This window comes from Petromyzon marinus, chromosome 11 (genome assembly GCF_048934315.1).
Source record: "Petromyzon marinus isolate PM22_M1 ecotype Great Lakes invasive population chromosome 11, UKy_Petmar_22M1.pri1.0, whole genome shotgun sequence".
Classification (NCBI taxonomy): domain Eukaryota; kingdom Metazoa; phylum Chordata; class Hyperoartia; order Petromyzontiformes; family Petromyzontidae; genus Petromyzon; species Petromyzon marinus.
In genome coordinates this window covers 24562554-24581149 of record NC_133677.1, presented here as the reverse complement: position 1 = coordinate 24581149, position 18596 = coordinate 24562554, and the positions used below count along the sequence as shown (strand labels likewise).

General features: G+C 46.3%; 1 protein-coding gene across 1 annotated transcript; it reads left to right on the top strand.

Annotated features, from left to right (window-relative positions):
* The first annotated feature begins 8106 nt into the window (after window positions 1-8106).
* LOC142924249 (uncharacterized) lies at window positions 8107-16355 on the top strand. Its single transcript, XM_076066235.1, has 3 exons — window positions 8107-8122; window positions 8176-8334; window positions 14623-16355. The coding sequence occupies exons 1-3, from the start codon at window positions 8107-8109 to the stop codon at window positions 16257-16259; spliced, it is 1812 nt and encodes a 603-aa protein (XP_075922350.1). The 3' UTR covers window positions 16260-16355.
* The last annotated feature ends 2241 nt before the right edge of the window (window positions 16356-18596 follow it).

The window sequence follows — 18596 nt, the reverse complement described above, 5'->3', positions numbered from 1 at the left end:
AACTTTGCTTTTGTGACCAGGACTTTACGTGAAGGAATGACACAAATGCACACCACGTTTTCTCATTGACAATATGTACATTTCAAAATATCACTGTCCTGGTGTACTATAGTGTATTAAAGTTGTGTCTTGCCTGCTTGTTTCCAATGGAAATATCATTTTTAGTTTAGAGAAGGCGTCACACAGCTGAACCCCAGGTATGAGTCACTGCTATTTGCTGTGGATGAGGGAAGCCCTGGGAGCAGCTGCGTCATTCTGGACGCTTCTGGCTCCCCCTGGCATCTGCTCATAGCTACTGCCAGGGCTATAAAAGCAGCTCCTGTAGCTGCACTGGCAGAACATCGGCGGAGGAGGGAGCAGCGCTCACAACTGAAGCGAGCCTCACTGTGAAGCACATCAACAAGCATGGCCCTCAGTGTTTACTTCCCTGCGATGCACGTGATGGAGAGGAGCGTCTGGCCAGGCTGGCCGGTCTGGAACCCCCGCGGTCAAAGTATTTTCCAGCAGCTGCAGCGAGACATGAGGAGCGAGATCGAGAGGATGGAGAGAATCTTCCGTGGAGTCGATCAGCTCAGCAGCCACACGCGGGCTCCGGGCAGCCTCGGAGATGCACTGCTGCAGCAGCCGGCCGTGAGCAGTGGGTTCCAGATTAAGATCCACAGGAGCAGGGAGGCGGGTTTGTCGCGTCCCTGGACGTGCAGGACTTCTCCCCACAGGACCTGGCCGTGAAGGTGTCTGGAGACAAGCTGGCGGTGGCCGGACGGCGCGAGGTGAAGAGCGGAGAAGTCAGCATCGGCAGCTACAGTCACAGCTGCCAGGAGTTCCACAGGGAGACGCAGCTGCCCAGGGACGTGGACCCGCAGAGCGTGAGCTGCTGCTTGACTGAAGACGGGAAGCTGAAGTTCAAGGCTCAGCGCCGCGCCCTCCCTGCAGCGGCCGAGAGGGTGGTGGTCATTGAGCAGCCAGCAACAGCGACTCCTGGCACGGCCTCTCAGTCCACTGGCACCACTCACGCGTAGAGTGGCGCCTGGAGCATCCATTCCAGCAACCTGCTTCATTGATGTTTTAATTGCATGGATATTTTGTTAAATCAGTTTTTTCTATTCACGATATGTTCAGTAATATTTACGTGTTTCAGCGTTCACATTCAACTTCACTGGATTAAGTGTATCGCTGTAAAGGATTGTCAAATCGTATCGCATCGTTTTAATTTGCCATTACACGTTCATATATTCTAATAAGATAATGATAAATGTTATATTCAAGTATTTTTCATCATTACACATGACTATTTTCTACAGTCTAATTTTCGAACTACTATAATACTATACTGTTTGTGTGAATGGTAATGATTTTTGTAATAAAATGCCTTTCAATTTCCTGCAACATTTGCAACTGTTCTTTTTTCTACATTGTGTTTGTTTCATCGTTACTGTGGATCAGAGTTCTGGAGACAGAATTCCCCAAAACTAAGACAACCGGTAACGCGGCCTCATTGCTCCCTGACCATGACAACTCCCAAGGTGCCAGGCTCACGCCGTCGGCCCTGCCGAGTCACTCCGCACTCAGAATCTGGGATTGGCTTGCAATGATCTAAGATCAATCTTACCACTTCACATTTCACTTGTATCATCCTTCAATTGGTAGTAAATCCTTCGCTAAGGAATTGGTCCTCAAATCGTGGGGACAAGCGTACCACGGAAAGATTAGTTGCCATTTAATGTTTGCGACACAGAGAATGTAAATAGTTACATGACCACCTCGCTGCTGTAGCAGTGTAAGTCATGCTGCTATTAATATATTCTATGTCTCGAGTTTCCTGGCTGGCTGCTGGCTGTGCTTCTCTCCATCCCAACAATAACTCCGTTGTTAGTGGGTGCAGGAGACAATAGGGACACCAACAAGGTGGGAATAACCAGAACAGTATTTGAAGACTGACACGGTTCATTTAAAATTGCACTTTCAATGTATGCGCCAATTAACGTCATTCTTTTTGACAAAATAACTTGTTTTATCCTAGAGAATTAGAAACTAAACCTGAAGACATTAAACTAGTACAATTAAAATGTACGATTAATTGTAAAGTTAGCAAAATAAATAAATGATCTAATTCATATACTATATTCTTGGTTCTTTCGGTAAAGTCACGTAGAAGGGAAACAATAAAATAATAAAGATAATCCCTCAGCTATTTGCACAAACCAATCCCTTAGCTATTTCAATGCTAAATTACTAGTTGCCTCTGTGGATGTGTAGGTTTTGACTTTAACATAGCCATTCCTGTGACCAGTCACAAGCTAATCCCTTAGCTATTTCAATGCTAAATTACTAGTTGCCTCTGTGGATGCGTAGGTTTTGACTTTAACATAGCCAATTCCGTGACCAGTCACAAGCTAATCCCTCAGCTATTGATATGTAAACCCCTTTGTCAAGGTGCTTCACTTATCCCAACCAGCTTAAAAGTCTCTACGAATCTTAACATCGTTAATTGAAGCTCTGTCGTCCCGACAGTTACCTTTCACCTAAAGACGGCCGCTTGCGTTGTGGCCAAAACGTCGTGAGAATTTTATCGTGTCATTTTATTATTTTATTCTCATTCTACGTGACTTTACCGAAAGAACCAAAGAAAATAAAATAATAAAGATATAAAACAATAAAATTATCCAAATCAAAATTCATATACTGTTGATTTATTCACTCCATATCCGCAGTGGACACTGCCGGTTGTGTTCCTTCCTTAGCTCCCATTCCCACGTTAGTCTCGACCACCGGCCGTCATCACTTCAAGTTGTGTGTCCTGCCTCACCCCACCTTTCTAAACTAAAATTACGTCCTTAATTTGCATATGAAGTCCAATTGACGTGTCCGTCTTCCAGTATCAGTGGTGTTCTTAGGATGCGCATCATCTCTACGCTTCCTTGTGCATTTCTAAACATTGGTTATATTTTCTGTTTGTGATGCATCTGTTTGAAAAAAACGTTCTGCTTAAGGCATATGGCTCAGTTACGTTTCATTATTAAGTTAAGATAATAATAAGCACTTTGCTCTGCCCTGATACGCCTCTCTTAATCATTTTCATCCCTCTTCCCCTTCAACAACCGCCCTACGTGCAAATGCACTTCTGTGTTTTCAAGGCTGTGTCCCTGTTCTTTTTGCGTTCAGTTTGTCATTCCCCCGCACCTCCATTAAAGCATGGTTGGCAGCGTACGGTGCGAAAGAAGTTCACCATGCAAACATACGCTGCGTTGAAAAATGATTCTACTGATAGCAGACCAAACCTGGACAGATTTCTCAATACGAGTGCAATATCGAGGGTACAGATCAATACGACCTGAACACAGATGCTATTTCTCGGACGGTTGGCAACTCTAGCCATGCCCATACAAACATACACAACATCTTGACCATGAATCGCCTATGCGGCAGATTAAATGTCAAGCATTTTACATTGAATTCCGATCTACTTTTGTTCGTTTTGATTGATTTTGGAGCAGTTTCAAGTAAGTATTTTTTATACAATTATTGTATTGTCATTTACTGTATAATTATGATAATAGACCAAGCACTGAGACATTGCCCAGGGTTGGTCTACAATCGAAAAGGTGGCAACCCCATAGCACACCCTCATGTGTTCCAGTGTTAACACATCGTATGTTTGTATCTTGAAATTCTTTCGCACCGTACGTAGCCCACCGTGCTAATCGGAGGAATGAGATAAGGACAAGGAACTAAACACAATAAGCAATTACTTAAGAAGAGTTTCAATTGAGTATGGGATGATTGCGAGTGCTGTCAATATGGCGGTGTTGACAACAAGCATCCACTTGAAACGAACGCGCTTCCGAAAATCTGCGATTTTATCATTTCATGCCGATACGTGGAGATGAGCGGGTTCACCGCGGGTCTTAAACAGCCCTTCCCCAGCCAACATGCACTGGGGGAAATTCCATCAATATTCTCATTAATAATCTGCTTTGGAAGACGAAGAAGAAAAAAGCTAATCCTGCAGGCATCGCGGATAATAAGATTAGAATATTACTTCGCCCCACATCACGGCGGATACGCACGAATGTTGAACGTCTTTGGGGCCGTCCATAAATGACGTCACGCACCTGGGGGGGGGGGCGATCAGACATTTGTGACGATGTGTGACGAGGGGGGGGGGGGGTGAGAAATGTGACGTCACATCAAAATGCGCAACTTTAAGTAAATATAGACGACACGTTCTACTTAATTAAATATACTTTTTAATAAATGTTTTCTCCTACAACATCAGAGTGCAGCGCCACATTAAATACGCACTACAATGACAATAGTTTAAAGCGATTTGAAGCATGTTTTATTTGGTGGGAGGGGGGCCAGAGCTTTGTGACGTCATATTTGAGGGGGGGGTCTGACTTTTTGTGACGCCGTGTGACAATGGGGGGGTGGGGTCAAAAATCGTCAGAAGTCGCGTGACGTCATTTATGGACGGCCCCTTTGGCACCGTGCGTCGCCGAATCATTGCTCATCGGAGTGTCAGCTGTATGACAACGCGACGTGGCACGCAGTGCCAACGCACACCTGTCACCCCCTAACCATTGCCTCTCTTATTACAGACCAATTCAGACCTTATTGGTCACCCCGTGCCCCTTACAAATCTCAACGTTCATCCTACAAAATCCCATCACAAGGGGAGAAACACAAAACATTGTTTTGCCCGTTTTGAAACGGCTCTAGTAAGCCGTATGGACCTGAGAACTCAATCTCCCTGTACACCAATACGGGGTAACCCCGTACGGGTTGACACGGCATGCCAACGTGATACTGAATCGCGCCTTCGGCTCTAAGAGATTCGTTTGTGACTGAACTGGAGATTAATGAATGATAAACCAGCCAGGGCTTCCCTCGCTGTACGCGGGTTCGGTTTGTTGCGCTATTTCACGCTGTGGGGGCCGTCCATAAATGACGTCACGCGATTTTAGACGATTTTTGACCCCCCCTCCCATCGTCACGCGGCGTCACAAAGAGTCAGAGCCCCCCCTCAAATATGACGGTACAAAGCTGTGCCCCCCCCCCAAAATAAAACATGCTTCATATCGCTTTAAACTATTGTCATCGTGGTGCTTATTTAATGTGGCGCTGCACTCTGATGTTGTAGGAGAAAATATTTATTAAAAAGTCTATTTAATTACGTAGAACGTGTTGTCTATATTTATTTAAAGTTGCGCATTTTGATGTGACGTCACATTTCTCACCCCCCCCCCCCCTCATTTATGGACGGCCCCAGTACAATGCGGCTACCTCTGACCCAAAAGTCGCTCTCTGGAGCTGCTGTGCACGTGTGTGGTGGGGGGAGCGGTGGGCTACGTACGGTGCGAAAGAATTTCAAGATACAAACATACGATGTGTTAACACTGGAACACATGAGGGTGTGCTATGGGGTTGCCACCTTTTCGATTGTAGACCAACCCTGGGCAATGTCTCAGTGCTTGGTCTATTATCACAATTATACAGTAAATGGCAATATAATAATTCTATTAAAAATACTTACTTGAAACTGCGCCAAAATAAATCAAAACGAACAAAAGTAGATCGAAATTCAATGTATAATGCTTGACATTTAATCTGCCGCATAGGCGATTCATGGTCAAGATGTTGTGTATGTTTGCATGGGCATGGCTAGAGTTGCCACACGTCCATGAATTAGCATCTGTGTTCAGTTGGTATTGATCTGTACCCTCGATATTGCACTCGTATTGAGAAATCTGTCCAGGATTGGTCTGCAGTCAGTAGAATCATTTTTCAACGCAGCGTATGTTTGCATGGTGAACTTCTTTCGCACCGTACGCAGCCAACCATGCTTTACTGGAGGTGCGGGGGAATAACAAACTGAACGCAAAAAGAACAGGGACACAGCCTTGAAAACACAGAAGTGCATCTACACGTAGGGCGGTTGTTGAAGGGGAAGACGGATGAAAATGATTAAGAGAGGTGTATCAGGGCAGAACAAAGTGCTTATTGTTATCTTAACTTAATAATGAAACGTAACTGAGCCATATGCCTTAAGCAGAACGTTTTTTTCAAACAGATGCATCACAAACGGAAAATAGAACCAATGTTTAGAAATGCACAAGGAAGCGTAGAGATGATGCACATCCTAAGAATTACACTGATACTGGAAGACGGACACGTCAATTGGACTTCATATGACTTCATATAATTAAGGACGTAATTTTAGTTTAGAAAGGTGGGGTGAGGCAGGACACACAACTTGAAGTGATGACGGCCGGTGGTCGAGACTAACGTGGGAATGGGAGCTAAGGAAGGAACACAACCGGCAGTGTCCACTGCGGAGATGGAGTGAATAAATCAACAGTATATGAATTTTGATTTGGGGAATTTTATTGTTTTATATCTTTATTATTTTATTTTCTTTGGTTCTTTCGGTAAAGTCACGTAGAATGAGAATAAAATAATAAAAAACACAATAAAATTCTCACGACGTTTTGGCCACAACGCAAGCGGCCGTCTTTAGGTGAAAGGTACAGTACTGTCGGGACGACAGAGCTTCAATTAACGATGTTAAGATTCGTAGCGACTTTTAAGCTGGTTGGGAGAAGTAAGGCACCTTGACAAAGGGGTTTACATATCAATAGCTGAGGGATTAGCTTGTGACTGGTCACGGAATTGGCTATGTTAAAGTCAAAACCGACACATCCACAGAGGCAACTAGTAATTTAGCATTGAAATAGCTAAGGGATTAGCTTGTGACTGGTCACAGGAATGGCTATGTTAAAGTCAAAACCTACACATCCACAGAGGCAACTAGTAATTTAGCATTGAAATAGCTAAGGGATTAGCTTGTGCAAATAGCTGAGGGATTAGCTTGTGACTGGTCACGGAAATGGCTATGTTAAAGTAAAAACCTACATCTTCTTTGGTTCTTTCGGTAAAGTCACGTAGAATGAGAATAAAATAATAAATTTATAAAATAAAATAACACAATAATATTCTCACGACGTTTCGGCCACAACACAAGCGGCCTTCATCAGGTGAAGGGGGCGAGACTGTCTGGTAGGACAGCGCTGGAGTGAAAGAGCCACGTTCAGATCACGGCTTTTAAGCTGTGTGAGAGGAACAAAGAGCCTTGACGAAGGAATTAGCATAAAATTTAGCATTGAAATGGCTGAATGATTAGCTTGTGACTGGTCACAGAAATAGCTATGTTAAAAGTTAAAGCATACACATCCGCAGAGGCCCCCATTGTTAAAAGGAATTAGCATAGAATTTAGCATTGAAATAGCTAAGTTAAGGCATACACATCCGCAGAGGCACCCCTTGACAATGGGATTAGCATAGAATTTAGCATTGAAATGGCTGAGTGACTCGCTTGTAACTGCTACAGAAATAGTTACGTTGAAGTCAGAGCATACACATTCACCGAGGCACTTAGTACAAATCAAAACAGGAGAATTTAGCATTGAAATAACTAGGCGAATTTAGCATTGAAATAGCTAAGGGATTAGCTTGTGACTGGTCACAGAAATATATGTTAAAGTAAGGCCTACACATCCACAGAGCTTCAATGAACGCTGTTAAGATTCGTAGCGACTTTTAAGCTGGTTGGGAGAAGTGAGGAGTGAGGCTCCCTCCTCTGCCGATGTTCTGTCTCAGATGTGAATAATTAGTATTGTATTACAATTCTATAAACAATACAGTGTTGTAGTGCATCACGTGTTGATGTTCCATTGCACAGCCACGTTCCAAATGCTATAATGACGTAAGAGCCGTGGAAACCTCTGACGTCACGGTGACGTCATGGCCCGGTGACGTCACGGCAGAGGTCAGAGTGGAGTCGGCTCCTGGAGAGGAAACCACCTCACCCCACGCTGCTCCTCCACTTCGAGTTCTTCAGAGACCTTCGCCACCACCACCACCATGGCGATCTTCACGGCTGTCCTCACTGTGGTTCTGCTGCTCACGCAGCCGATGGTGGAGCTCCTCGGAGGATCTCGGCGTGGGGGTTCGGACATTAACGCCTCCAACACCACCACCACCACGATCAACTACTCGGGACTCGTGAAGAACGTCTCTGCATCAGCAGGGGTCGCCACCTGGGGACCGATGTTCAGTAGCCACAGTGAGGACATTGTGGACAGCGTGCTCCCTGCCCTCCTGCAGGCTATGGGTGAGCTGAGCAGCAGCTGCCAGGCCATAGTGGACAGCGCGCTCCCTGCTCTGCTCCACGCTGTGGGTCAACTGTACAGCGGCTGCAAGGAGGCCATCAGCTCCACCGTGCTGCTGAACACCCTGCACATCGCCGTGCATCTCTGGCGTTTCATACATCGCCAAGTGAGTGAGCAACATCCATCATCATCACCACCACCATCAGCCATGGTCAATCCACTAGTGGGTAGAGACCTCCACGAGCCGTCGCCACCTCCCACGATGCCGCTGTGCAGTAATCCACCCAGCACCTGCACGTGGAGCGATTTCATTGCTTCATCTCCCCACTGGGCACCCTCTCGGATGACCCCCTCGCAACCCGTCGGCATCACTCGCCCCCTTCACACCTCCACCGATCCCCCTCAACTCCACTCACGGTGTCTTCAACAGCCTGGTTGGGCACTGGAACAGTATCCCGGACAGTGCCGGATTAAGCTCGTGCGGGTCCTGTAGCTTATATTATAAAGGTGCCCAGAATAAATAAAAAACACAATTATAAAGCACGAAGTTTTTAACTTGCATAGTAAAGTAATTGTAATTTTACTATAGTAATAGAGCAAGTACAGAATCACTGAACGGGGATTTATAGGGTGAGATCATTTAGCGCGGGGCGCTTGAAAGTGCGGGGCCCACAGCTAATGATTATTTTGTTCCGAGGATAATCCGGCACTGATCACGGATTGAGTATGAGGAGCAGTGATGAGATTTAAAGTATTTTTTAACATGTTATTAAAATGTTATGTTTAATAGAAAATATAATGTTGTTTGTCTCTTAGCTGTGATTCGTAAAAACACTGTTGTTACTCAATGGTCTTTCGGTAAAGTCACGTAGAAAAAATAAACAAAATAATAGAATACGACGTTTCGATTGCAACTCAAGCAGTCGTCATCAGGTGAAACTAAATTTGAGAGAGAGAGACCAAACACAGACAGGGAGACACAAAGATCCCCCGTATAGCCTGAACAGACTGTAGGGGCAAGTGCTGTTAGCGAGCACCTGTGAAGGCCGGAACAGTACACGAGGGGGTGGGTGGCCAGCACCACGCCCGACCGCCTTTGTCTCCCTAGTGGCGATGTTTACACACCGCACCAGGTACTCATTTGAGGCTGAGTCGACCTAGGGGAGGCCCGGGACCGGTTCAGATAATCGTCACTGGTGTTGGCCGTGAGCGGGAATCGAACCCGGGTCGCCAGGTTCATAGCGCAGCGTAGCGCTAACAGCTGCACCACCGCTCCCCACACACAGGGAGACACACAAGCAGAGAAGGACGGTGATCAACCAGGCAAAGTATTATTTGTTGTGTTGGCCGACTCAATGAGTTGCATTACATTTCTAAGTTTGCTGAGTTTGATCCTCTTTCTATCAGCTTGTACCCTCTGTAAATTTCACCCCCACTATCTCGCCCGTTACGGCAGCCCCTCCGCTCCCACTCCCCCTCGGAGTAGCCGAGGGATTAGCCGGGGTATGCTTGCTCTGCGATCTTACATTTACTTGCAAATCCCACCACAAACGTATATAGTGTAACCTTTGGTTGCAGTAGCTCTCTCGCTACATTTCTTCCTGTCTCAGCAGTCCGCCTGCTGTATTATTTCACCTGAAGACGATTGCTTGTGTTGTGACCACGTGTATACTGTTTACTACAGTACTATGGTGTTGTGACCACGTGTATACTGTTTAATATAGTACTATAGTGTTGTGACCACGTGTATACTGTTTACTATAGTACTATAGTGTTTTGACCACGTGTATACTGTTTACTATAGTACTATAGTGTTGGGACCACGTGTATACTGTTTACTACAGTACTATAGTGTTGTGACCACGTGTATACTGTTTACTATAGTACTATAGTGTTGGGACCACGTGTATACTGTTTACTACAGTACTATAGTGTTGTGACCACGTCTATACTGTTTACTACAGTACTATAGTGTTGTGACCACGTGCATACTGTTTACTATAGTACTGTAGTGGTGTGACCACGTGTATACTGTATACTACAGTACTATAGTGTTGTGACCACGTGTATACTGTTTACTATAGTACTATAGTGTTGGGACCACGTGTATACTGTTTACTACAGTACTATAGTGTTGTGACCACGTGTATACTGTTTACTATAGTACTATAGTGTTGTGACCATGTGTATACTGTTTACTATAGTACTATAGTGTTGTGACCACGTGTATACTGTTTACTACAGTACTATAGTGTTGTGACCACGTGCATACTATTTACTATAGTACTGTAGTGTTGTGACCACGTGTATACTGTATACTACAGTACTATAGTGTTGTGACCACGTGTATACTGTTTACTATAGTACTATAGTGTTGGGACCACGTGTATACTGTTTACTACAGTACTATAGTGTTGTGACCACGTGTATACTGTTTCCTATAGTACTATAGTGTTGTGACCATGTGTATACTGTTTACTATAGTACTATAGTGTTGGGACCACGTGTATACTGTTTACTACAGTACTATAGTGTTGAGACCAAGTGTATACTGTTTACTATAGTACTGTAGAGTTGTGACCACGTGTATACTGTTTACTATAGTACTATAGTGTTGGGACCACGTGTATACTGTTTACTACAGTACTATAGTGTTGTGACCACGTGTATACTGTTTACTATAGTACTATAGTGTTGGGACCACGTGTATACTGTTTACTACAGTACTATAGTGTTGTGACCACGTGTATACTGTTTACTATAGTACTATAGTTTTGTTGACCACGTCTATACTGTTTACTATAGTACTATAGTGTTGTGACCACGTGTATACTGTTTACTATAGTACTATAATGTTGTGACCACGTGTATACTGTTTACTACAGTTCTATAGTGGTGTGACCACGTGTGTACTGTTTACTATAGTACTATAGTGTTGTGACCACGTGTACACTGTTTGCTACAGTACTATAGTGTTGTGACCACGTGTGTAATGTTTACCACAGTACTATAGTGTTGTGATCACGTGTGTAATGTTTACTACAGTACTATAGTGTTGTGACCACGTGTATACTGTTTACTACAGTACTATAGTGTTGTGACCACGTGTATACTGTTTACTATAGTACTATAGTGTGACCACGTGTATACTGTTTACTACAGTACTATAGTGTTGTGACCACGTGTATACTGTTTACTACAGTACTATAGTGTTGTGACCACGTCTATACTGTTTACTACAGTACTATAGTGTTGTGACCACGTGTATACTGTTTACTACAGTACTATAGTGTTGTGACCACGTGTATACTGTTTACTACAGTACTATAGTGTTGTGACCACGTCTATACTGTTTACTACAGTACTATAGTGTTGTGACCACGTGTATACTGTTTACTATAGTACTATAGTGTTGTGACCACGTGTATATTGTTTACTACAGTACTATAGTGTTGTGACCACGTGTATACTGTTTACTATAGTACTATAGTGTTGTGACCACGTGTTTACTGTTTACTATAGTACTATAGTGTTGTGACCACGTGTACACTGTTTACTACAGTACTATAGTGTTGTGACCACGTGTGTAATGTTTACTACATTACTATAGTGTTGGGACCACGTGTATACTGTTTACTACAGTACTATAGTGTTGTGACCACGTGTATACTGTTTCCTATAGTACTATAGTGTTGTGACCATGTGTATACTGTTTACTATAGTACTATAGTGTTGTGACCATGTGTATACTGTTTACTATAGTACTATAGTGTTGTGACCACGTCTATACTGTTTACTACAGTACTATAGTGTTGTGACCACGTGCATACTGTTTACTATAGTACTGTAGTGTTGTGACCACGTGTATACTGTATACTACAGTACTATAGTGTTGTGACCACGTGTATACTGTTTACTATAGTACTATAGTGTTGGGACCACGTGTATACTGTTTACTACAGTACTATAGTGTTGTGACCACGTGTATACTGTTTACTATAGTACTATAGTGTTGTGACCATGTGTATACTGTTTACTATAGTACTATAGTGTTGTGACCACGTCTATACTGTTTACTACAGTACTATAGTGTTGTGACCACGTGCATACTGTTTACTATAGTACTGTAGTGTTGTGACCACGTGTATACTGTATACTACAGTACTATAGTGTTGTGACCACGTGTATACTGTTTACTATAGTACTATAGTGTTGGGACCACGTGTATACTGTTTACTACAGTACTATAGTGTTGTGACCACGTGTATACTGTTTCCTATAGTACTATAGTGTTGTGACCATGTGTATACTGTTTACTATAGTACTATAGTGTTGTGACCACGTCTATACTGTTTACTACAGTACTATAGTGTTGTGACCACGTGCATACTGTTTACTATAGTACTGTAGTGTTGTGACCACGTGTATACTGTATACTACAGTACTATAGTCTTGTGACCACGTGTATACTGTTTACTATAGTACTATAGTGTTGGGACCACGTGTATACTGTTTACTACAGTACTATATTGTTGTGACCACGTGTATACTGTTTACTATAGTATTATAGTGTTGTGACCACGTGTATACTGTTTACTATAGTACTATAGTGTTGTGACCACGTGTATACTGTTTACTATAGTACTATAGTGTTGGGACCACGTGTATACTGTTTACTACAGTACTATAGTGTTGTGACCACGTGTATACTGTTTCCTATAGTACTATAGTGTTGTGACCATGTGTATACTGTTTACTACGGTACTATAGTGTTGTGACCACGTGTATACTGTTTACTACAGTACTATAGTGTTGTGACCAAGTGTATACTGTTTACTATAGTACTGTAGTGTTGTGACCACGTGTATACTGTTTACTATAGTACTATAGTGTTGGGACCACGTGTATACTGTTTACTATAGTACTATAGTGTTGGGACCACGTGTATACTGTTTACTACAGTACTATAGTGTTGTGACCACGTGTATACTGTTTACTATAGTACTATAGTGTTGTGACCACGTCTATACTGTTTACTATAGTACTATAGTGTTGTGACCACGTGTATACTGTTTACTATAGTACTATAATGTTGTGACCACGTGTATACTGTTTACTACAGTACTATAGTGGTGTGACCACGTGTGTACTGTTTACTATAGTACTATAGTGTTGTGACCACGTGTACACTGTTTGCTACAGTACTATAGTGTTGTGACCACGTGTGTAATGTTTACTACAGTACTATAGTGTTGTGATCACGTGTGTAATGTTTACTATAGTACTATAGTGTTGTGACCACGTGTATACTGTTTACTACAGTACTATAGTGTTGTGACCACGTGTGTACTGTTTACTATAGTACTATAGTGTGACCACGTGTATACTGTTTACTACAGTACTATAGTGTTGTGACCACGTGTATACTGTTTACTATAGTACTGTAGTGTTGTGACCACGTGTATACTGTATTTGCTATAGTACTATAGTGTTGTGACCACGTGTATACTGTTTACTACAGTACTATAGTGTTGTGACCACGTGTGTACTGTTTACTACAGTACTATAGTGTTGTGACCACGTGTATACTGTTTACTATAGTACTATAGTGTTGTGACCACGTGTATACTGCAGGATTGTGGGTAATCGTCTCCCATGCTCGGTCTCAGTCGGTGTGCCTCACTCGTATAGTCAACATCCGTGCGAACCTATCTTGTTTACTATGGTACTATAGTGTTGTGACCACGTGTATACTGTTTACTACAGTACTATAGTGTTGTGACTACGTGTATACTGTTTACTACAGTACTGTAGTGTTGTGAATACGTGTGTGTGCGTAAAGCATTTTTTTATTTTGTGTCCATGTGTAGTGACTGTTCTTTAGTAACTGTACTGCAAGTGAAAGTCGTCCTACACAATAACCATCCTCTATCTCGTCTCCCTCACACCAGCCACGATTAAATGTAATTAATAAATTTGATTACTTTATATTAAATAATAAAAATATAAAAAGGTATTTTGTATTAATATTTTTTATATGAATACGGTATTTTTGGTTTGTGGAACGAATCATCTGAGTTTCCATTATTTCTTATGGGGGAAATTCGCTTTGATATACGAGTGCTTTGGATTAAGAGCACGTTTCCAGAAGGCATTATGCTCGCAATCCAAGGTTTCACTTTATTAGTTATTTTTCTATCTACGTGATTTTACCGAAAGATACCAAAGAGTATGCTGTTGTTAGTTTAAATGTTTGGTAAGTAAGACTTAGTCTGTGCTGCTCTCCAGTTGCCTGGATGAAAAGTGGCCCAAGTTTTTCCCAATCCTGGCCTCCTGGCTCAAAAACGTAAAAAACAAACTCGCAAGTCTGTCCCCAGGGTCACAACGCACTCACAGACACGGAGCAGGGAGATTCAGCTAATGACGCCGTTGATGTTTTTCGTAACTTTTGCAGAGAGCGATGAGAATGAGGATGAGGACTGGAAGGAGGAAGATTTCCCGGGCGCTGCAGAGAAAGAAAGGTGGAGGTCTCGGCCGAGCACCGAGTCCCTGGGCTCGTATGGCCGCGGCGCGGAGACGAAAGCGGCGGGCGCAGGGGAGGGGAAACAGCCCCGGCACCAAGCAGAGCTGTGCTCCTCACCTGAAGAATCCAGCTCCACTCAGGCCATCGCTCCCACTGGGGCCATCGCCTCCACCTCCACTCGGGCCATTGCCTCCATCTCTACTCGGGCCATCGCCTCCACCGCTGCCATCGCCTCCCCCGCTGCCATCGCCTCCACCTCCACTCAGGCCATCGCCTCCATCTCTACTCAGGCCATCGCCTCCCCCACTGATATCAACTCCACCTCCAATGCTTCCATCGCCTCCACCTCCACTCGGGCCATCGCCTCCACCTCCACTCGGGCCATCGCCTCCACCTCCACTCGGGCCATCGCCTCCACCTCTACTCAGGCCATCGCCTCCACCTCTACTCAGGCCATCGCCTCCACCTCCACTCAGGCCATCGTCTCCATCTCTACTCAGGCCATCGCCTCCCCCACTGATATCAACTCCACCTCCACTGCTTCCATCGCCTCCACCTCCACTCAGGCCATCGCCTCCACCTCCACTCGGGCCATCTTCTCCACCTCCACTCGGGCCATCGCCTCCACCTCTACTCAGGCCATCGCCTCCACCTCCACTCAGGCCATCGCCTCCACCTCTACTCAGGCCATCGCCTCCACCTCCACTCAGGCAATCGCCTCTACCTCCACTCGGGCCATCGCCTCCACCTCTACTCAGGCCATCGCCTCCACCTCTACTCAGGCCATCGCCTCCATCTCTACTCAGGCCATCGCCTCCACCTCTACTCATGCCATCGTCTCCACCTCAACTCAGGCCATCGCCTCCACCTCTACTCAGGCCATCGCCTCCACCTCCACTCAGGACATCGTCTCCATCTCTACTCAGGCCATCGCCTCCCCCACTGATATCAACTCCACCTCCACTGCTTCCATCGCCTCCACCTCCACTCAGGCCATCGCCTCCACCTCCACTCGGGCCATCTTCTCCACCTCCACTCGGGCCATCGCCTCCACCTCTACTCAGGCCATCGCCTCCACCTCCACTCAGGCCATCGCCTCCACCTCTACTCAGGCCATCGCCTCCACCTCCACTCAGGCCATCGCCTCCACCTCTACTCAGGCCATCGCCTCCATCTCTACTCAGGCCATCGCCTCCACCTCTACTCATGCCATCGTCTCCACCTCAACTCAGGCCATCGCCTCTACCTCTACTCAGGCCATCGCCTCCACCTCTACTCAGGCCATCGTCTCCACCTCTACTCAGGCCATCGCCTCCATCTCTACTCAGGACATCGCCCCCACTGCTGCCATCGCCTACACCTCCAATCGGGCCATCGGCTCCACTGCTGCCATCGCCTCCATCTCTACTCAGGCCATTGCCTCCACCACTGATATCAACTCTACCCCCACTGCTGACATCGACTCCACCTTCACTCCTGCCATTGCCTCAACCTTCACTTCTGCCATCGCCTCCACTGCCACTATCGCCACCACCGCCACTCGCACCATCACCTCCACCCATGAGTAATCAAGCTAACCCCCAGGATTGGGAGCTCCCTGCTTTCCACCTGCCTCCACCTCCACCAGAGCCCTGGGCTCCTCCACCCCACCGTGATACCAGACCGGGCCCGGCACACGAGTCTTTTGCTCCCTGTTCTTCACGGCAGCGTTACCGCAAGTCCCGCAACAGCCGCCTTCCTCCCCGCCTCCGCAAACCTCCTCTCGAATCCTCAACTCCACTGCTGCCATCGCCTCCATCTCTACTCAGGCCATTGCCTCCACCACTGATATCAACTCTACCCCCACTGCTGACATCGACTCCACCTTCACTCCTGCCATTGCCTCAACCTCCACTTCTGCCATCGCTTCCACTGCCACTATCGCCACCACCGCCACTCGCACCATCACCTCCACCCATGAGTAATCAAGCTAAACCCCAGGATTGGGAGCTCCCTGCTTTCCACCTGCCTCCACCTCCACCAGAGCCCTGGGTTCCTCCACGCCACCGTGATACCAGACCGGGCCCGGCACACGAGTCTTTTGCTCCCTATTCTTCACGGCAGCGTTACCGCAAGTCCCGCAACAGCCGCCTTCCTCCCCGCCTCCGCAAACCTCCTCTCGAATCCTCAACTCCATCCGCATTGATTCGTCCCATCCACCCGGACCGAGAGCACCTTCCCCCCGGCCTCGCTCCACCTGCAGGGCAGCGGATCCCCCCCCAGCCCAGGTGCAACGGCCGGGGTCCCGCGTACGGAGTCCCAGGTGCCCCTTCTGCCTGGCACCACTCCCACGAGTCGCGCTTCACGCGGCGTCCCGCCCTCCTCCCCACGCCTCCACCGGATCAGTGGATTCCTCCCCACCTTCGTCCCAGCCGAGCGGCTCCTGCTCCACACTGGGCCACCCGTCCCACTTTTGTTCCGTGCCGCTCCACAGATTTCCACGACAGACATCATCATCCGCCCCTTGTCCAACCCACACCACTGCATCACCATAGCCCGGCGACATTCACGGACTGCTCACACACGTGACTCCTGCTGGTCGGGTGACCGTGATGAACTATATGTGTCGCGTTGATGGCCATGTGATGGACATTGCTTTGAGTGGCAGAGCAGGTGGTTGTCATGATTAATACATTTGTGTTGTTATTGGACACTGCAGTGTGCGTGTGAGTTGCTGTGCGGTGCAACAGAGCACGTATTTGGTGTCGATCTTCGCGTGTGTGTGATTGTGTGGAGCGGTAGTGTCATGGTTAACGCTACACCGCGCTTCGAAACCCAGGTTTGACCCGAGTTAGCTTTCCGCACACGGCCACAGCCGGTGCAAGCAGTTGCGCAACTCGGTTGCACACAACTGAAGTCACTCTACACGTGGAAGTCTCTGCAACCAATTTGCTTGGCGATTGGTGGCCAGAACCACGAGCGATCCACACAGCACAGGGTGCTGGTCAGTCTGACCAACCACCCATTTCACCTGACTTTCCACAAAATCACCATTAATGTTCCTTTCCCAGGCAGTGACACCAACTCTGCCAAAGTGTGTTAGGAACTAATGCTGTGTATGTTCGGCAGAAACTCTGCACGATTCTGCTGATAAGACACTTAATTTCGAAACCATTTGAGAATGTCGTATTTATAATAAACGTGCACCATTTTTTAGCTGCTTGCCGCCCCTGTACATAGTACCTCTGTATTGATTACAAGTCCTGTGTGCTCACCATTGTACCATGGCATGTGCCTAGGTGGCACTACCGGATGGCTCCCATCCATAGCTGCCAGGCCATCGGCCAGCGCGATAAATATTGGACGCCAACCAACAAATATTTATTCCCACGAGGGGTGACGGGAACCGAACCAGGGATGTCCAGAGCAATCAACTCGTTAATGCGGGAGACCTGAATAGTTCCCGGCGCGTGACACAGTAACGCTGTTCGGCTGGCGACAGCACTCTGCTGCCGTATGCAACAACACACTCCACCCCGTTGACAACCTGGGACAGAACCGCGCCAATGCTGGTGTTGGTTGCGTCAGTATCAAGGACACACGGCATGGCAAAGTCAGAGTAGCGGAGGGGAATTGCGAAGCGCAACAAATGCAGCTTCCTCCTCCCCCCAATGAAACCTCTGACCCATAACCGTCAAGGCGTGGAGAGGTTTTGCGAAGGTAGCGAACCCAGTGACAAACCGGCGATAATAAGACGCAAAACCAATAAAACTCTGCACCTGCATCATCAACGTGGGGGTCGGCCACGTCCGAACACACGTGGTTTTGTCGGGATCTATCGCCATGCCCGATTTACTGACAATATGACCGAGATACCGCACGGATTTCTGAAGGGGGTAACACTTCTGCGGCTTGAATTTGAGATG